Source organism: Elephantulus edwardii, unplaced genomic scaffold, assembly GCF_000299155.1.
Source record: "Elephantulus edwardii isolate Elephantulus edwardi_28Jun2011 unplaced genomic scaffold, EleEdw1.0 scaffold00002, whole genome shotgun sequence".
NCBI lineage: Eukaryota > Metazoa > Chordata > Mammalia > Macroscelidea > Macroscelididae > Elephantulus > Elephantulus edwardii.
This window is the reverse complement of record NW_006399752.1, coordinates 13,435,625-13,457,837: the sequence shown is the minus strand read 5'-3', so window position 1 is coordinate 13,457,837 and position 22,213 is coordinate 13,435,625. Positions and strand designations below refer to the sequence as shown.

At 40.0% G+C, this 22,213-nt stretch overlaps 1 protein-coding gene across 1 annotated transcript in view; it reads right to left on the bottom strand.

The window, feature by feature from the left end:
• Nucleotides 1-21,460, bottom strand: part of MCM9 (minichromosome maintenance complex component 9) — a 122,938-nt gene extending 101,478 nt beyond the window's left edge. The window contains exons 1-3 of the mRNA XM_006878997.1: nucleotides 21,157-21,460; nucleotides 6,786-7,102; nucleotides 5,235-5,316 (exon numbers count right to left, since the gene is read on the bottom strand). Of these exons, the coding sequence (XP_006879059.1) occupies nucleotides 5,235-5,316; nucleotides 6,786-7,102; nucleotides 21,157-21,460 (703 nt within the window). The remainder of the gene's footprint in view (nucleotides 1-5,234; nucleotides 5,317-6,785; nucleotides 7,103-21,156) is intronic.
• Nucleotides 21,461-22,213: the final 753 nt, after the last annotated feature.

Below are 22,213 nucleotides of genomic sequence, written 5' to 3'. Positions count from 1 at the left end.
TGAAAAGCTCTGGAAACCCAATGGAATGCTGCTATGAGTTGGAACCGACACAACGGCCTTGAGTATCTAAAGAATCCTTTTTAGTTTCTGAATCTGCCATACCGTAATCGCACCAAATAATTACCCTTCACTGGGAAACAGTTTCTGGGTGATGTATGCCTCAGTTACAATGTGTGATATGCTCATCCTCTCCGAACCTCCACCCATTCATTTAGATATGTGGGCATTGCAGTCACAGGGTTAAACTAGAAAGAATTTGGTGCTGAGAAAGCAATCTTAAGATGACTGACACCCAGTTGGTTTTCTTTTATATGCTCATTTTTTAAAAATGTAGCACATTCATTAATATTTTACTCATGGACTTCCTTTTCTGAATGAACAAAAAGAACTAAGAAGAAAGTGCATACCTGCTACATATTAAAGCTCCTTCCATAAGCAAATGAAAAGATACTAACAGCCCTGCCAGTGTCTTTTCAATTGGTTCTTTTCCATCTGAGGAAATGTTCTGAAGCTCCACACAACAAAACCCATGCTCATTACATGAAATGCCAGTGTAACAAGAACGTATGGATTCCTGGCATCCGGTATGTTGGAAGTGGAGAAAAATGGGGTGAGGGGGAGCCGATCCTAGTCCTCAAAAGATTTCTGCCTAAGTGAACATTGGATTTCGGGCATACTCTAACCCCAAAGCCAGAGCTATGATGCACAACAGACATTGTTTCTGAATTAATTCTTTATTTTCAAGCCTTTGTGTCAATTATATGTTACTGCATTTTGCAATAAACTCACCAGAGCTTTTGCTTTCCAATAGTAAAGGGTTCTGCTGGAATTGGTCATAGCCATAGGGCATAAACAATATTGAATAATGTTCAATATTCTTCCCTAAGCTACTTCTCTGGAAGGTTTTCAGACTCAGTTAAGGATAATAAGATTTCCTGTATTGTCTGGCTTCCAATTTTTTTCAGGTGAAAATACCTGGAGCACTTTGGAATAGACCTCTACTTTGATCACTTAATGGTTATATTTAGGTTGTTTCTAAATTAGTTAAATAAAGAACTCAGTTCTGTTAGAGACAGCATCTAGTAGTAGTAATCTGATTGCAATAAGCCTTGATAATGTGGAAAACGTAGCATACAATTTAAGACTTTTGCATCCTACTCTAATCCCCTTACAACTGGCTGATGGTATCATGGGGTAATGACATCGTTACATAACAAACCACAGAGAATCAGGGCATAGCCAAGCTGACTAGCTTTAGGGAAGGGAGAGACACAATTTAATCCATGATAATTTCTAAAGCTTTTTTTGGGGGGGTGGTGGTGTCTGTTTTTATTTTGCCAAATGAGAATACGGGTATCTATATCATAGGATTGTAGTCATAGTCCTGTTAGGTCAGGTAATGTATGTAAATTTGCAATGTCTAGGACACAGTAGGAGTTCAAGAAATGCTGGCTATTTTACTAAACCTGCCTTACATTTATAAAGCAATGAAGACCTTTCAAAACCTCCTTGTATTAATTTAGTCAAATACTTACTGAATGACAGGCTCACATTATCATTGGAACAACTGAAGTATATAAGACACCTCTGAAGCAGGAAATTATTTATTAAAACTTTTTTTTTCAACAGGTAGGACTGTTAGATCCTACCCTCCTAATCCACTTACAACTAATTAACATCCCATCATTTGGTAATTACATCATTATAGAACTGCCAAATTCTATCACTGCATATTGAATAAACCACTAAGAATCAGGGCCTGATCAAGGTGACATATATTTTGGAAGCTCTGGTGGCTTAGTAAGGAATTGCACTGCCAATGCAGAGGCACACAGTTTGAATCCACCAGCTCCTTCATGGGAGAATGATGAATGACTGCTCTGAAAATCTGCTATAGAGTCAGCTATGAGTTAGCTATGGGATATGATTTATAATGTACTATTGGGGAAAAAAATGTTGTTGTGTACCGTTGAGTTGCATGGAACTCACAGCAACCCTATGTACAGAAGCTCCGAACGCTGCCCTGTCCTGAGCCAGTCTCACTAATTTCGACACACCAAACCCTATTGCCCCTGTATCAATCTGTCTCATCGGGGTTTTCCTCTCCTGCACTGTCCCTCCACTCCTCTGAGCATGATGTCCTTCTCCAAGGACTGGCCACATGCTCAAGGTATGTGAGATGGCCTAGTGGCAGGAAGCTGCACTGCAATCCCAGAGGCACACAGTTCAAATCCACCAGATGCTCTGCTGGAGAAGGAGATGGAGCTTCAAAATCCTAGTCACCAAGTGAAAGTTAGTTTCACCTTCTCTTAGACAGACCTATTTGTTTTCTTGGCAGTCCATGATATGTTCAAGACTTATCAAGCAACACAATTCAAAGACATCAATTCTTCTATCACTCTTAGTCACTGTCCAGTTCTCTGATGCATAGTAAGTAACAGGGAAGATCATGGCCTGGATTAGGCACCTTAATCTCCAGATTGACATCACTGCATTTCGATACTCAGGAGAGGTTCCTTACAGTAGATTTTCCCAATGCAATTAATCTTTTGATTTCCTGACTACTGGTGTTAAAGAGTGTTGACTGTGGAGCTGAGCAAGCTGTCATTGTTAACAACCTCAATCTCTTCTCCATCTATTACGGTGCTGCGAATTGGCCCAGGTGGTGAGAATCTTAGTCTTCTTGGTGTTGGACTTCAATCCATATTGAAGACTACAGCCCTTGATCTTCTGCAGCAAGCGCTTCAGGTCCTCCTCAGTTTCAGCAAGCAAGGCTGTGTCATCTGCATACAATAGGTTGTTGATGAGTCTTCCTCTAATCCTGATGCCACATTCTTCCTCATAAAACCCTGCTTCCTGAATGATCAGTTCTGCCTATAGATTGAAAAGGTATAGAAACAGAATGCATCCCTGACGTACCCCTTTCCTGATTTTGAATCATGCAGTGTTTCTCTGCTCTTTTCTGAGGACTGCTTCCTGGTCTAAGTATTGGTTCACATAAGCACAATCAAGTATTTTAGGATTCCCCTTAAGGTTAGCCACAATTTGTTGTGATCCACACAGTCAAATGCCTTTGCATAGCCAATGAAACGCAGATAGACATTCCTCTGGTACTCTTTGCTTTCTGTCAAGATCCATCTGACATTGGCAATAATGTCTCTAGTGCCACGACCTCTTCTAAACCCAGTTATATTTCTGGTAGTTCTCTGTCAATGTACTGTTCCAGTCATTTCTGGATAATCTTTAGCAGGATTTTGCTAGTGTGTGATATCAGCGATATTGTTCAATAATTTCCACACTCTGTTAGGTCACCTTTTTTTGGAATAGGAATAAATGTGGAACTCTTCCAGTCCTGGCCAGGTAGGTAGTTCTCCAGATTTGCTGGCACAACCTGGTGAGCTTATCCAGGGCAGCATCTGGTGAAATGCGTCAGCTGGTATTCCATCAATTCCTGGGCCTTTATTTTTTGCCAAGTCCTTCAGAGCAGCCTGAACTTCCTCCTTCATCACCATTGCCTTTTGATCATATGTTGTTTCTTCAAATTCTTCTGTGTCATCCAATTCTTTTTGGTACAGTGACTCTATATACTACTTCCATCTTCTTTTACATTGGAAAAATTTGCTGTCAAAGACCTCTCCAAAGTGGTAAAAACAATGATGATAACTTTAAAAACTAAGGTGCTCCTGATCTAAGCCATGATCTTTTCAGTTGCTTCCTATGCATGTCAAAGTTAGACAATGAATAAAGAAAACCAAAGAAGAATTAATGCCTTTAAATTGTGGTGTTGGGTAAGAGTACTAAATATCCCATGGACTGTCAGAAGACAACTATCTCTTGGAAAGAGTGTCCCTTAGAGGCAAACATGAGGAAACAGGGTTCTCACATACTTTGGGCATGTTGTTGGGAGAGTGTAGTCCTTGGAAAAAGACATCATGCTGGGAAAGGTGGAGGGTCAGAGAAAGGAAAACCTTCAACTGTATGGACTGGCACAGTGACTACCACAATGTGCCTGAGCATATAGGCAATCATGGACACAAGGCAAGATTTAGATGTGATGTTCATAGGGTTGGTGTATTTAGTCACAGACTCAGTGGCTTCTTCCATCTTCTTTTGATGCTTCCTGGATCATTCAAGACTTTGCCCATAGCTTCTTTACGTACTGCAACTTGAGGTATAAATTTGGTCTTCAGTTTCTTCAGCTTGAGAAATGCTGAGCAGTTTCACTCCTTTTGATCTTCTGAGTTCAGCTCTTTGCCCATTCATTATTAATACTTTGCTTTCTATTCCTGAGCTGCCCTTTGAAATCCTCTGCTCAACTTTTTAACTTCCTTGCTGTATATGTTATATAGCATCCAACAAAGCTAATCTCTTACCTTTCAGAAAACACTAACATAATAATAGCATTTTAAAGGGTCGCATCGTGATTCATTTTATATGTTGTTGAATATTGTCAAGTTGAAACTGACCCATAGCTGACCCCCCAGTGGGCTTCTAGAAACAGTTAATGGTATGGGAGGAGACTGCCCATCCTTCTCCTGTGGCACAGCTGGATTCGAACTGTGTGCCTTTGGGACTGTAGTACAGCTTCTTCCCACTACGCCTGCCTATTAAATCCACTAAAATTTTAAAGTTGTTGCTCTTAAGGTATGGTGTATTGAAGAGTTTAAAATTTGAAGGCAATGGCTTTGTGTTCATCTGTCACTTAAATTTACTAAATGGCATTAATCAAGTTAGGTTATTCATCCATAAAATAAGCAACTGGATTACAACCCTGTTGTTGTTGTTGTTTACTGTCGAGTCAGAACCGACCCATATTTGACCCTCCAGTGGTTTTTCAGAGGCAGTTAATCACATGGGACAAGACTGCCCATCCTTCTCCCACAGAGCAGCTGGTAGCTTTGAACTGCATGCCTTTGGGATTGCAGCACAACTTCTTGCCACTAGGCCACCAGAGCTCAAGTTCTCTCCTCTATGAAAGTTTCTGTTCTCAAGGTCAGCAATTCTCCATGAACCCTTGTCATTGTTTTTGGGAAAATACAAGTTGCTCTTTCTAACCATAAATTTAAGGCCTACCACACCGGCTACTCCAGGGTGGAAAGTTGGGGCAGTCTGCTCTTGTTAATATTTACCATTTTAGAAATCCCCTGAAGGGTTACCATAAGTGTGTGGAATAGGCCTGATGACAGTAAGACTGGGGTTTTTATTGGTTTTATATACCAAATAAAAGTTCTTACCAGATTTGCAACTGTCTACTAAGTCATCTTCCAGGATAACTTTCATAGATCGTGGAATACTCCCAACGGAGAGCCTTTGGACCTAGCAGCAAAAGGAAAGCAGATATTGAGGCTCTCTAATACACACTGACTCAATGTTCAGGAGACTAGCAATTTTTAAAACTATGTTTTCTGTTTCTCAAGTATTATCAAATTTAATTATGATGGAGATTTAAGGAATTATCTTGACAATGCTGCCTACTATCAGTTTGTGAATTCACAATTAAAGTAAAAGTATCAATATGGAAAATATCTCTACATAAAATGTATTTTTTGCACCGTTTGTCAAAATATAACTACTGTTACCAGTAATCATGTTACCCATATAGGGAGAGGCATTTCCCTTTCCTGATCTCTAGTCAATAAGACCTGAGAAAAATCACTAAATCCTGCTGATTATTGCTTAATGAACGGACCCTGATTTTATTCCATGTGGAAATGTATCCAGAGAAAAGATTATGTATTTCCCAGGCTTCTCTGCATCTATGTGTGGTCAGACATTTAACTGCTGGCCAGAGAGACACAAGTAGACTTGTTTTAGGGGCTTCCAGAATGAAATGGACTCCTGGCTAAGTGGCGTACTTTTTGTCCATTCCCTTTTCCTCTTGCACTGCCAGGGAGCTGCCATCCTGCATCTCAGATCAGCATAAGAACAGAAGCCATATGTTAAGAATAGCCGAGCAGAAAGATGGAAGGAGTAGACTAGAAAGACTTGAGTTCCTGACACTGAGGAGCCTACATGCTAGTTTATCTCCTGCTTATTTAAGTTAAAGAATCTTAGTGTTTAGGCTATAAGTAAAGGAAAGCCAGGCTTATCATCATGTGCTAAAGAGTAATTGGTAAAGTGTTGGCAAAGCAACTAAAATTGACCAAAAGCCCAATTCCTGACCACACTAATGCCTAATCTCATTCTTCTTCTGGCCTTAGTCAATTGCTAATACAGATTTCTTAAATATTCACTTCCTTAATATTAACATGATCATGTAGTCTTTCTACAACCTCTCATCAATGCTGTATCTAAAAGAACATTATTTAAAGATAAATGACATGTATACTGTCACCAAAGTAAAAATAATAAAAGATTACATCATGATTCTAGAGAGTATGTGCTGATGTATGTATAATAGTTTCAACATTAATCATCCACAAAGTAATGACACAAATTCCACTTGTAATTCATTAGAGAGTTACATTAGAGGTAAGCAGGAGTTCCCCAATCGTAACAATTTACTCATAGCTGAAAACCACTTAGTTTTTTCCATTCTCTACAGAGTATGTTATTCTTCTCTGCTGTTTTTTGTTCATGAAGTGAAAGTGGATGGAGTGTATCAGTTTTCCAATCAATGGTTCATAAATATTCTGAGTCAAAATTTCTAAGCCAAGTACTTTTCCATTCAGTAACCACGTCGTGAAATGAAAATGATTGTGGTCCCTACCATTTAACATCACACATCCCACTTCCACTTTGCTTTTTCAATTCATGTTACTTTTCTAATTTATTAGACTGTTTACCTGTTCTTGAATTTTTATTTCTTGATAATCTCGACATCTGGCTGGAGAGGAAGACAAGTCTGAGAGGCAACTGAATTTTGAGGAATCGCAATTTTCCAAGCTAGGACATGAGGATGGTCTGCAGAAGGTGTAATACTGTTCGAAGTCAGCCTTGACCACAAACACATGCTTGCATTTATTACACATGTAATCTCGCTCAAACTCTAAGACTTTCACAAGACTTGTTCGAATCACCGTCCCAGTGACAGATAAAAAATGTCCCACGTCCTTGGTTTTAGGGATGTGGTCTCTGACCAGCTCAGGGCAGACAGGCAAACCTGATGGAGGCAGGAAAAAAATAACATCAGCAACTCACACTTCAGGATGTGAATCTATGAAATATATCTCTTATATTCTCTGGGGGGAAAGTTCAATTTTCAGGGGAATAAACTTTGTATTTTACTTAAGAAAATAAGGACATATCATTAATTCACCTTATAAAATAGAAAATAATAAATTCTTTTATAAAATACATATTTGTTGTTGTGTGCCATCAAGATGAAACTAACTCTGAGCTGACCCTCCAGTTTTCAGAAGCTGTAAATAACACATGAGGAGAATGTTCATCTAGTTTCAAGGAATTTGTCTATTTTCTCCAGGTATTCAAATTTATCAGGGCATAACTTTTCATATTATTCTGATATTATAAATTTAATTTCCTCTGGTTCTCTTGTGATGTCACTCTAGATTGACACAGACAGAGGAGAACACTTGAACACTTAACCAGACCCATTACAAAAGAAGAAATTGAGGAGGTCATAAAAAGACTCCCTCACAAAAATAGTCCTGGACCAGATGACTTCATGGATGAATTTTAGCAAAAACTCAGAGAAGATCTATTGTCTATTCAACTTAAATTATTTCAAAAATAGAAAATGAAGGAACACTCCCAGAGTCATTATATGAAGCAAGCATAACCCTAATGCCAAAACCAGGCAAAGATTACCAAGAAAGAAAACTGCAGACCAATATCTCTTATGAATATAGATGCAAAAATTCCTAACAAAATCCTGGCCAATAAAATCAAATGGCACACCAAAAAATAATTCATCATGACCAAGCAGGATTCCTAATAGGTATGCAAGGATGGTGGAACATAAGAAAAACAATCAATTTATCACATTAACAAAGCAAATAACAAGAACCTGATCCTAATAATTGATGCAAAAAAGGCTTTTGACAAAATCCAACACCCCTTCCTGATCAAAAAAACACCCAACAAAATAGGAATCGAAAGGAATTTCACAACTTTGTGAAAAGTGTATATGCAAAACTAAGAGCCAGTATCTCTGGGAAGAATGGGAATCCCAGAACACTTGATCGTTCTAACGTGAAACCTATACTTTGACCAAGAGGCAGACGTCAGAACAGGGCAGGGAAACACTTCATGATTCAAAATTGGGAAAGTTGTACGCCAGGGATGTTTCCTATCTCCATAATTTTTCAACCTGTATGCAGAACAGATTATCCGAGAGGCTGGGCTCTATGAGGAGAAATGTGACATCAGGATTGGTGGAAGATCTATTAACAGTCTGTGTTGTGCAGATGACACAACCCTGCTTGTTGAAACTGAGGAGGACCTGAAATGCTTGCTGCAGAGGGTCAAGGACTGCAGCCTTCAGTATGGATTGAGGCTCAATGTCAAGAAGACAAAGATTCTTACCACTGGACCAACTGACGGCATCAGGATGGATGGTGAAGAGACTGAGATTGTTAACAACTTTAGTCAGCTTGGCTCCATGGTCAACATTCATGGCACCGGTAGCCAGGAAATAAAAAAAACGTATTGCCATGGGAAAGTCTGCTTTTAGGGACCTCTCCAGGGTACTGAAGAGCAATGGTGTCTCTCTGGAGACTAAAGTGCGCCTGATACAGGCCATGGTCTTTGCAATCACTTGTTATGCATCAGAGAGTTGGACAAAGACTTGGAAGGATAGAAGGAGAATTGATGCCTTTGAGCTGTGGTGCTGGAAAAGAGTACTGAATATACCATGGACTGCCAAGAAAACACAGAGATTCATCCTGGAGAGGATTAAACAGGGCTGCTCATTGGAGGCAAGGATTCTGGGGCTTCGTCTGACATACTTTGGACATGTTGTAAGGAGAGACAGGTCCTTGGAGAGGGACATCATCCTTGGGAGAGTGGAGGGATAGCGCAAGAGGGGAAGACCCTCTGTGAGGTGGATTGATTCAGTGGCTGGGGTAATCGGGATGGGTGTGTCAGAGGCAGTGCGATTGGCACAGGATAGAACAGAGTTTAGGTCTGTTGTACATAGGGTCGCTATGAGTCGCAAGCGGCTCGACGGCACATAACAACAACAACAATCTCCACAATGGAGAAAGACTAAAAGCATTTTCCTTACAAACAGAGACCAGATGACGATGCCCAGCATCAATCACTTCTATTCAATATTGTACTGGAATTACTTACCAGGGTAATATGGCAAGAGAAGGAAATAATAGGCATTAGGTCAGCAAAGAGATTGTTAAACTGTTACTATATGTTGATTATATAATAGTATAAAGAAAATTGCAAAGATACAACAAAAAAAAAACACTGTTGGAGCTAGATTTAGAAGAGGCTGTGGTACTAGGCATATTATAGCTAATGTTAGATGGATCTTGGCTGAAAACAGAGAGTACCAGACGAATGCCTATCTGTGTTTCATTGAGTATGCAAAGGTGTTTGTGTGGATCACAACAAAACTGTGGCTGACTCTGAGAAGAATGGGAATCCCAGAAATGTGATTGTGCTTATATGAAACCTATACTTGGACCAGTAGGAAGTCATCAGAGTAAAGCAAAGAAACACTTCATGGTTCATAATTTGGAAGGATGTGAACCAGGGATGTGTCCTATCTTCATACTTTTTAAATCTATATGCGGAAGAGATAATCTGGGAGGCTGGGCTTGAGGAGGAGAAATGTGGCATCAGGATTGCAGGAAGACTCATCAACAATCTGTGTTATGCAGATGACACAACCCGATTGCATGGGTAAAGTCTGCTGTCAGAGACCTCTCCAAAGTACTGAAGAACAACAATGTCAGTCTGGAGATTAAGGTGCACCTTTTCTAGGTCACAGATTTTGCAATTACTTGCTATTCATCAGAAAGCTAGACAATGAAAGGAGAATTGATGCCTTTGAGCCATGTTGCTGGAGAAGAGCACTGAATATGCCATGGACTGCTAGAAGAACAAACAGGTTCATCCTAGAGAGGATGAGACCAGGCTGCTCCTTGGAGGTAACGATTCTGAAGCTTCGTCTTACATACTTTGGACATTTTGCAAGGAGGGGCCAGTCCCTGGAGATAGGCATCATGCTTGGGAGGGTGGAGGGACAGCGCAAGAGAGGAAGACCCTCGATGAAATGGACTGATTCAGTAACTGGGGTAATGGAGGTATGTGTTTCAGAGACAGTAAGATTGGCACAGGATAGAGCAGGGTTCCGAGCTGTTGTACATAGGTTTGCTTTAAGTTGCCGGTCACTTGATGGCATATAAACAACAACATTTTAAAAAAAAGATGGATTAAGTTCCTATGCGTAAATCCCAAAACCATGAACATCATAAGAGACAAATATGAACCAAGCTTAGATGTTCTTGCCTATAGTATAAAGAGGCTGTCATATACAGCCAGAAATACACAGCCATAAAAGGATAAATTTGATGAACGGGACCTTAAAAAGATTAAATCCCTCTCTGCATCAAAAACATGTTCCAACACAGTGAAAAGAAAATCTAATGATTGGGGTGGGGCGGGGCGAAGTATCTGGCAATACCATCTCAAAGGTCTCATAAGAAAAGATTACAGACTATTACACATTCAAGGCTACGAGCTGCTCCACTGGAGAAGGATGGGGACATCTCCTCCCATGTGATTACTGCCTCTGAAAACACACCAGAGGGTCAGCTATGGGTTGGTTCTGACTCTACAGTACACAACAATAATAATAACAACAGGGCCTCCACAAGAAAAAGACTGATAACCCAATTACAAAATGGGCAAGAGACATGGAAAAACTTTTCACAGAGGAAGACACTGGGATGGCCAACAGACACATGAAGAAATGCTCAAAATCACTGGCAATATGAGAGATGCAAATCAAAACCATAATGAGATATCATTATCTCACATTATCTCACAGTAGCAGTGGCAAAGTTTAACACGTTTCCGCACACTTTTAAATTGACAACCGTGCTTAGAAACACATTTTTTTCATTATAAACTGTCATCTGAAGCAACGTGTTACTAGCACAGCAAGCTATAAATGTTGGAGAGCATGTGGAGAGATTGGAACTCTCATATACCAGTGAGAGTGTAAGATGGTACAATTACTCTGGAAGACAGTTTGGTGTTTCCTCAAAAAGCTAAACATAGAAATTCCATGTGATCCAGCTATTCCACTCCTAGGAATATACCCCAAGGAAATTAGAATTGAAACAGAAATGGAGATTTGTACACCTATGTTCAAAGCAGCATTATTCACAATTCAAGAACATGGAATAACCCAAATGTCCAACCACAAGTAAATGGATTAAGAAATTGTGGTACATTCACACAACTGAATACTACGCAGCACTCAGGAACAACAATTTCAAAAATTACTACATAAGTTTGGAGGGATTGGAAGGCATGATGCTGAGTGAACTAACTCCATCTCATAAGGATAAATACTGCATAGGAACATTATTATAAAAACAGAAGGATAATGAGTAAAATATATATGGGGATTCAAGGGGGGGAGGGGTAGGAAGAGAAGGATGAGGGTTGGCAGGGGAAATCATAGGGTCACACAATTTGGTAGGTAGAGGCAGGGGGTAAAGGAAAAGGGAAATATCTGGCAGAGACCTGGAAATACAGGGTAATGATGGTCATGGTTTAATGGTGATTGATTATATAAAACATAATGAGTGAGAATGATTATATGAAACACATCGTAAATTAAGGACAGTGTGAAACAATGTATACAAACTTTTTATGCAAACCAATGTAAAATTAAAAATAATAGTAATTAAAATATACCTAATAAAAAAAATCCTTGCCTCCAAGGAGTGGCCTGGCTTCACTCTCTCTAGGATAAACCGGTTTGTTCTCCTGACAGTACATGGGATGTTCAATAGTCTTCTCCAGCACCACAATTCAAACACATCAATTCTTCTATCATTTGTGGTAACTGTCCAGCTCTCTGATGCACAGCAAGTAACTGCCTGAATCAGGTGTACCTTAGTTTCTAGACTGACACCATTGCTCTTCAGAACTTTTGAGAGTTCCCTGACAATAGCTTTTCCCAGAGCAATTTTCTTTTGATTTCTCAACTGCTGGCATCAAGAGTGTTGACTATGGAGCCGAACAAGCTGACATTTGGCCCAGTGGTGAAATCTTAGTCTTCCTGACATTTGGCTTCAATTTATACAAAGACAGCAGTCCTGATGCAAGCTCTTCAGGGCCTCCTCAGTTTCAACAAGCAAGGTTGGGTCATCTGCTTAAAGTAGGTTGATGAGTCTTCTTCCAATCCTTATGCCACATTCCTACTTACAAAGCCCAGCCTCTCGAATCATCTGTCCTGCATATAGACTGGAAAGGTATGGGGATAGGAAGCACCCCTGCTGTACTCTTTTCCTGATTTTGAACCATGCTGTTTCCCTGCTTTGTTCTGAGGAATACTTTCAGGTCCAAGTATAAGTTTCATATAAGCACAATCAAGTGTTCTGGGATCCCCATTCTTCTCAGGGTTAACCACAATTTGTTGTGATCTACATAGTCAAATGCATTAGCCTAGTCAATGAAACACAGACATTCCTCTGGTACTCTTCCTTTGCTTTCAGCAGACAAGCTAATTGACCTTGATGTTACCTGAGGTTACGAACCAAGAGCCAAGGACTTCTAAGTTACTCATCCTCTTAAGGTGTTTGGTTATGATCATGAAGTTTCCTAACTGTGACTTTGTTGTATTGTTTTGTTTTTTAAATATAACTATTATTTTAAGAAAAAGGCAGTAAATGCAACTTATATTTCTGGACACTTAGATTTCTTTCATTTAGTGTTATTATATTTATAAAAAATTATAAAAACAAAGAATGATGAAATAATATTAAGACTGACTACATAAAACAAAAAGCTTAGCATTAAACTGAACGGAAAACAAATTTGCTCTATAAATTTCACTGAAATCACAATGTTAGTGTTGTGTGCTGTGGAGTCTGAACTGACTCACAGTTGACCAGCCAGCAGGTTTTCAGAGACTATAAATCGCAAAGAAGCATACTGCCCATCTTTCTCTCAAAGCAGCTGGTAAAGTTCTACTGCTTGCCTTTGGGTTGGCAGTGCAACTCTTCAGCCACTACAGAGCTTTCTACCAAACTGCAAAAAATGGTTAAAAATCACTTAAAAGAGCCTTAGAATTTAAAAAAAGGGGTATAAAAGAGCATTTTTATAAAAATGGCAATCTGTTTTAATCTTTCTGCCTTACTAATTATTACTGGGGAGCTCTGCTGGTTTAGTGGTAAGGAGATACACTGCCAACTCAAAGGTACATGGTTCAAATCTACAAGCCACTCACAGAAGATGGGCAGTTTCCTCCCATGGGATTTACTGCCTCTGAAAACTGCACAAGAAGGACTATATGTATAAATATGTATATTGTTATTAGTTGCCATTTGAGTTGATAGTAACATGTGGTTTGGAATAGTCAAGTTTCTACACAGCAGCCAACATGTAAAGGCTGAGTCCCCAGAATTTGCATGTCTCACAGCTCCCACGTGACGCTGATGCTGCTGAGGCAGGGTCTAACCTTAAAGAACCTGTGGCCTACAGCAGCTGACAGGGACTAGCACAGGGGATGAATTTTTTTTAAGGATCTATTTCAAAACTAATAATTTTCTTTTATCAGGGAATAGGTCAAAAAATGAAACAGATTTGAGGGTTCAGACTAACTCACCAGCCTGACCTTCATACCGCAGGGAGAACAATGGTTCTCAGATTGTGGATCTTGTACCAACAGCATTCACATCACCTGGGAGACGTTAGAGATGCAGATTCCAGGGCCTCACTCAAGATATACCCAATCAAACCAACTATCAAGGTTTATCCAGCCATACAGTCGCTCTGAAGCCCACTAAGGTATGAGACGCACTGCTTTAGTTTGCACAGGAATGCTATTGTTTTTTTCTTTCCCATTTCTTTTGGTAAATGTAAAGTAAAGGTGCACTTGAATACTTTCATTAAAATCACTGGGAATACCAGACGTACCTTGTTGACGTTAGGAGTTATCAAGTCAGCTATGACTCACAGCAAACACTCTGAACAACAGACAGAACTGTACCCTGTGCTCCATCATCCTTATGATCTCTGATATGCTCAGGCCCATTTTACAGTGTCTGTCTAGCTTCATGAGAGTCTTCCTCTCTTTCTCTGATCCTTCACATTTCCCTGCATGATGTCTTTCTTCCAAAGACTGGTCTTAGGTTAGTAAAAATCCCAGAAGACAAAGGAGAGATAGAGTAAATTTTAATGCATGTTAACACATGACACTAGGCAGTGTCCTAGGCTCTGAAGGAGTGGGAACCGCAGAGCTATCCCAAGTTTTAATAATAATTACATTACTTGCCGAGACTCCAAAACAGTGGTGTAACTGACCTAAAATCAGACTACGCTCTGAGCCTTTACCCATGTCATTCATTCCAATTGAGAAGGCACCTTCAAACTGGCCTTATCTTCTTTATTTTGAAGCTGCTTCTGAGTCTCCTAGAAGAAGAATTAGCTCCCTGTTATGTGAGCCAGTATACACTGCAGGTAACTTCAGCGTGGCACCCACTACATAACAGAAAAGCTGCCATGTTTCTTCAAAATGACGTTTAATAGATGCACATATGCATGCACCTGTCGGAATACACACACCATCTGGGAAACAAGTGATTAGACAGCTGTTACCTCTTCAGCTTTGAGCTCCTTGAGATGAAGGACTATACCATATTCATTCTTGTTTCCCAAGAGTCTACACCAAATGCTAGCACAAACTGTGTGTGCAGAATAATGTTGCTCTGGTAGTTACATAATTTGTAACACATTTTGCAACTGAAGAATTTTTTTAATAAAAACAACCACAAAAAACAAATTAGGTCTTGCTAATAACAGTGAAATCGCGTATAAGGAAAGTCCCAAACCACAACTCGTTGCTATAGAGTTGAAGTGACTCTAGACTTGATCCTCCAGGGGGTTTTCAGAGGCTACAAATCTCATGGGAGGAGAATCTCCACCTCTCTCTCTTGGAGCCACTTTCTCTCTTGAATCAAACTGCCAAACAAGCAGAGTCTTTGTGTTCGTAGCACAACTTACTATGGATCACCAGACTTCCCTTACATATCACTGTTGTACCTTAGATGTCATCAAGTCGAGTACGACTCATAGCAACCTTATGAACAACAGACATGAACCCTGGCTTATCCTGTGCGGTCCTCATCATCTCTCACATATTTGAGGCCATCGCTGCCATCACCGTGTCATTTCATCTCACTGAGGGCCTTCTTCTCTTTTGCTAACCCTCTGTCTTTCCAACCATGATTTCTGTTTCAAAGGAACAGCCTCTCCTAGCAATATGCCCAAGTATGAGAGATAAAGTTTCATCATCTTCGCCTCCACTGGGCACTCTGGCTGTACTTTTTCCAAACCATATCTGTTCTTTTGGCAGTCCGTAGGTCACTCAGTACTCTTCTCTAGGACCACAACTAAAAGGCATCAATTCTTATTATCCTTATCCATTATCCAGCTTTCAGATGCACAGATAGTGATGGAAAATATAGTCTGAATCAAGCATATTTTAGTTTCCAAACTGGCATCATTGCTTTTAAGTATTTTGGAGCAGTCCCTGAAAGCAGAGTTGCCCGCTGCAATACATCTCCTTATTTCCTGACTGCTGGTACCACGGGTTTTTACTGCTGATCCAAGCAAGATAAAGCCATTGACAGCTTTAATGCTTTCTTCATCTATCATGATGTTGTCCCCATGGTGAGGACCTTTGTGTTCTTGATGTTCAGATGTAATCCATACCAAAAGCTGTAGTTCTTGATTATCTGCAACAAGCACTTCAAATCCCCCTCACTCTAAGCAAGCAAGGTTGTGTCATTTGCATAATACAGTTTATCGATGAGTCTCCTCCAATTCTGATGCCACATTCCTCTTGGTAGAGTCCAGTTTCACAAATGATTTGTTCAGTGTGCTGCATGAGTAGATATGGAGAAAGTTTACGTCCTTGAGACACACTTTTCCTGATTTAAAATCATACGGTATTCCCTTCCTCCACTTGGACAGCAGCAGCTTCTTAATCTAGGTATAATTTTCTCATAAGCACAAGTAAGTGTTCTGGTATCCCCATTCCTCTCAATATTAGCCATAATTTGTCATGAGCCACATAGTGAAATGCCTTTGCAAAGTCAAAGAAACACAAATAGACATTCTTCCGGTATTCTCTGCTTTCAGGCGGGATCCATGTGACATCCACAATGATATCTTTGGTGCCATGGCCTCTTCTTAACCTTGCTTGAGCTTCTGACAGTTCTCTGTGTACTTTGTTAGTCGTTTTGGGATGATCTATTGCTTTATTTTCCTTGCATGTGATATTAATGATAATTTTGATTATTTCCACATTCTGTTGGGTTACCTTTCTTGGGAATAGGAGCAAATATGGATCTCTTCCAATCAATCAGCCAGACAACTGGCCTCCAAGTTTCCTAGCACAGACATGTAAGCACATCCTGAGCTGCATCTGTCTGCTGAAACATATTCATTACTATTCCAATTATCGCTTGGGCCTTACTTTTTGCCAATACCTTTAGCGCAACTTGAACTTACACCTTTCATCACCACTGGCTCTTGTTCATACAGTACTTCCTGAAATTTTTCACTGGCAACTAATTTCTTTGTAGAGTAATTCCGTGCATTTCCTCCATCTGCTTTTGATTATTCATTCTGGTCATAGCATCTTTCAGTCCTGCAGCTTGAGGCTTGAATTTTTCAGCTCTCTGAGCTTGAGAAATGCTGACAGCGTTCTTCCCTTTTTCCCCCTTCTGACTCCAGCTCTTTGTACATTTCTGGCAGATAGGGGTTTTTGGGTTTTTTTTGGTTTTTTATTTTTATCTAATTGAGCTTGGAAAGGTATCCAAACAAAAACACAGCCGAAAACTACTCATCATAAACTAAAGCCCCTAAAGTCTACCTAATTAGTGCAAACTTCTTAGACGGGAAAGTTTTTTCCTTGATCCCAGAAGATTATCTCATGCTTGATGCATAAAGATTAATAACTCTCAAAATTTTATTCTAACAATTTTAATTGGCGACACTAGAGTTTTAATTTGTCTCTTGAGGAGTTCAATTCTAACCTAGAGATGGTTAACCTTTTAGGAATCACCTTCTTATTAATTATAAATCTCCACTCTTCTGAGATGTATTATAAAATAAATACTTATTTTTAAACAAAAGGGAACTGATGTATGCCTTCCATTTTAATCATCACTTGCCCTTTAAATAGTCTGGAGCTAAATTTCACTAAATCTGTCTTCCCAATAAACAGAATGAGGCTGAACCAGACTTCATCAGTTTATACAACAACAACATTCAAGAACATATCGGGGATAGTGAAGGTTTGATTCCAGACCAAAGCAATAAAGCAAAGATTTTTTTTCTTTTTTTAAAAAATTTATTATTAATTGCAGTAACATTTACAGAGACTTTGACTTTCCATTCATTCATTGTTGCACTTTTCTTCACTCCCAACTCTCCCCCCCAGTACACTACCCTCTTGGAAAAGTAAAAGAAAAATTCTTTCATTGTTTTACAAACCCTCCCCCAGGTTCACTTCACCATGTAGCCTCCACTCTAGACTCCTGTCATGACAAAAATACCTAATCACATATCCCTTTTAAACAGTTTTCTCCCTCATCTGTTTCAATGCAGTATACATTATTGAATTCATCTTTCTCAGTCTCTCCCCGAACCCAGTGTCAGTCCTGTTTAACAACAGTGGCACCATGCAGTTATTTGTCCTTTTGTGATTGAGATACTTCACTCAGCATAATGTCCTCCAGAGTCACCCATTTTGAATAATATTGCATGAGTTCCTTGTTTTTCAATGCAGTGTAGTTTTCCATTGTGTAAATATACCACAGCTTCTCTATCCATTCGTTTGTTGATGGGCACCTGGGTTGTTCCAACTCCTTACTATTGTGAACATAGCTGCAATAAACATGGATGTGCATATATCTGCTTGGGTGTCAGTTATGGTCTGTCTCTTTGGGGTATATTCCCAGTAGTGGAATTGCTGGGTCAAATGGTATCTCTACTTGTAACTTTTTGAGAAAGCACCATACCGCCTTCCTCAGTGGTTGTACCATAAAGCAAAGATTTCAATAAAGGAAGACACCTTTCCCCCTGGTTTTCCAGTGCATATAAAGTCATGTCTGCACTATTCTGTAGACTGCTAAGTGTACAATAAGTGGCATTATGAAAAATTTTGAAATACTGTCAGAATTACCAAAATGTGGCACAGAGACATCAAGTGAGCACATACTGTTGGGAAAAATGGCAGATAAACACGCTTGATGTGAGGTGGCCACAACTGTCACATGTCCATGGAGTGGAATAATTAGGTATGCCTGTATTTGAAATTAAAAAAATAAGAAAACTGGACATTTTGAGGGACTCTGGAAGTCATTTGCAGGTGCAGAAATGAAGGTTCAGTGAGACTCAATGATTTGTAAAGCCTCTTAGCCTGGAGGTGTTGTTCTAACCAAAAACTCACTGTCGTTGAATCAGAGAGGACTCACAGCTGACTCTCCAGCATGTTTCTGAGGGTGTAGATCACCTAGGAGTAGGATGCCAATCTGAGAGTCACTTGTGGATGTGAACAGGCTACCTTTATGCTAGCAATGCAACTCTCTCTGGACCAGGCTACTGTTGTTGTTATGTGCAATTGAGTCAACTGTACCTCACAACTACCACATGAACAATGGCTCTCAACCTTGTCCTATCCTGAGCCAACCTCATCATCTCTGACACACCTGTCCCATTGCCACAGTCACTGTGTCAATCCAACTCATTCAGAGTCTTCCTCTCCTGCACTGACCCTAGAACCCTCCAGTCATGTCCTTCTCCAAGGACTAGTTCTTCCTGGCAACATGCCCCAAGTATGTGAGATGGATCTTCAAAACCTTTGCCTCCATAAGGCAACCTGGTTTTACCCTCTCCGTAACAGACCTGTTTGTTACCGTTATTGTACACTCAGTAGTCTTCTCCAACACAACTCAAAGGCATCAATTCTTTTTCTTATTCACTTGTCCAACTCTCAGATGCAGCAAGCGGTTCAGAAGAGCATGGTCTAGATCAGGTACAACTTAACCTCTAGACTGACAATGTTGCTCGTTAGCACTCTAGAGAGGTCCCAGGCAGCAGATTTTCCTAATGCAACTCGTCTTTTAATTTCCTGACTGCTGGTGCCAAAGGTCTTGATTGTGGATCCGAGCAAGATGCAAACTAATAACCTCAATCTTCCTCCATCTATGATGATGCCACCTATTGGCCCTGTGGTGAGAATCTTTGTTTTCTTGATGTTGAGGTACTATCCATATTGAAGACTGCAGTCTACATTCTGCAGCAAACGCATCAAGTCCTCCTCAGTTTTGATGGCGAGGTTGTGTCATCAGCAAAGCACAAGTTGTTGATGAGTCTTCCTCCAATCCTGATGCCACATATTTTTTCATCAAGCCCAGCCTCTTGAATGATCTGTTAAGCATTGAAAAGACTGAAAAGGTTTGGGGACAGGATATATCCCTGACTCACACCTTTCTCGATTTTGAACTATGTAGTGTTCCCTTGCTCTCTTCAGACAACAGCTTCCTAGTCTAGGTAGAGGTTTCTCATTAGAATACCTGGAATACCAACTGATGTATATTAACAGATGCAGCCCTGGATGTGCTCCCCATGTTGTGCCAAGAAATCTAGAATTCAGCTTTCTAGCCAACTGATTCAAAGCAATCCATAATTCATTTCCAAAAGAAGGTGATCCAACAGAATGTGGAAATTATCAAACAATATCATTATCCCATGCAAATAAAATCTTGCTGAAGATTTCCCAAAGTCAATGGAATAGTACATCAACAGAGAGCTGCCAGAAATACAAGTAGGGTTTAGCAGAGGCCATGGCACCTGGGATATAATTGCTAATATCAGATGGATCAAGCAGAGAATACCAGATGGAGGTCTATTTGTATTTTCTTGATCATGCAAAGACAACTGACTGGGAGGATCATACACAAATTGTGGCTAACATTGAGAAGAATGGGAACACTTGGTTATGCTCACGCAAAACTAGGCCATTGAAGGCCGCACATTATAACCAATTATCCTCTAAATTCAATAATAATATTCTTTCCACCATCTCACTCTAGGCTTTCTAAGAAATTATGTCCATGTTATTAAGTAATCAAGAAGCTTTGGGGAGCCAACCCAAAGGCAGACAGTTTGAGTTCACCAGCAACAACACAGGAGAAAGATGGACAATTTCCTCTTGGGCAATTTACTGCCACTAAAACCTGCTGGGGCATCAGCTGAGCTCTACATGGCACATAACAGCAATAAAGTAATGAAAAATCATACTGGAAGGTCACATTTTCAAAAATTCTTATCAGTAACTAATTCTGTCCATCCTGTTTAAAAAAAAAAAAAAAGTATTTTAAACAGAAAGCGAGAGGCAAGAAGGAAAAATTTGAAGGTAGGAGTTCCCAGGAACAGCACTGTCACCAGAAGCTGCTCAGGTCTTCACTACATTTTCTTACTACAATCAAACTGTCCCTTCATTCAACAAAAATCTAAGTGCCTGATATGTGTTCTGCATAGCGCTAATCTTAACATATGAGAACCGATTTCCTAAAACAGTTCTGAAGTTCTGTGGACAGCATCTACCAATTTTCCAATTCCTGCATTATCAATTTTTTGTACTGTTAGTAGCCATGAAAGCTCATCCAGTGGCTATGGATTACAATTTTAAACATGTACTCATGGCTATGGAAATTCATATGCATACAAGTATTTCTCTTTATTCTTTCACTTGCAATGGTTAATATTTAAGCCTTTCCACTCTCCACAGACGATACAAAATAACTTTCTACAGAAAAACTTTCCACAAAAAAATTCATTATTTTCTAAAACAAGTAAGCATTCATTACATAAAGAACACAAGTATAAAGTATCTGTTATTCCTTAGTACTCTGAATTCAATATATGTTATATTTTCTTGAAACCTTCCTACAGAGTAATCAGCAGGAAGATTCTGAAATGACCCACCTGATATCCTGGCATGAACGTTCTGCTTCATGGAGATATCCTCAGACTGAGAGAGGGCCTGCAGAATTGTCAATGCCGACCTTCGCAGGGCATTATCAAAAATAGTCAATACTTCATTGGGGAATGCATTGAAATATTCCCCAATTTCCATGTTGGTTTCAAAAAGGGTCATGGCATTAACCACCACTGGGTAATGAGCATCTTCATCCGCTTCCTTTAAGATGAGAAGAATATCGTTCTTATGGTATTCTGAGACATAGGACTCAAATACTTGGCCCACCAGCGTAACTTGATCACTATTCATCTTCAAACTAGGCAATTAAAGAAAAAAGAAAGGACCACATTATACCACTGAGAATTCATGATTAGCCCCAAATGATATAATAACACACATAATTTAAAAGAAAAGATTATCCGGTTGCACGTCATCACAGCTTTGGTTCACACTGTTATCTTCCCTTGTGGTGTAGGGAGTAGAGTCCAGCTGCTAACTACAAGGAAACTGTCTACCTTTATGAAGACGTGTTGTTGTTGTTATGTGCCACTGAGTCGTTTGCAACTCATAGCAACCCTATGTACAACAGCCCTAAACCCTGCTCTATCCTGTGCCAATCGCACTGCCTCTGACACACCCATCCCGATTACCCCAGTCACTGAATCAATCCACCTCATAGAGGGTCTTCCCCTCTTGCGCCTTCCCTCCGCCCTCCCAAGCATGATGTCCCTCTCCAAGGACCTGTCTCTCCTTACAACATGTCCAAAGTATGTCAGACGAAGCCCCAGAATCCTTGCCTCCAAGGAGCCACCCGGTTTAACCCTAGCCAGGATGAATCTGTTTGTTTTCTTGGTAGACCTTTGTACATTCAATACTCTTCTCCAGCACCACAGCTCAAAGGCATCAATTCTCCTTCTATCCTCCCTAGTCATTGTCCAAATCTCTGATGCATAACAATTGATTGCAAAGACCAGGGCCTGTATCAGGCACACCTTGGTCTCCAGAGAGACACCATTCCTCTTGAGTACTTTAGAGAGGTCCCTAACAGCAGACTTTCCCATC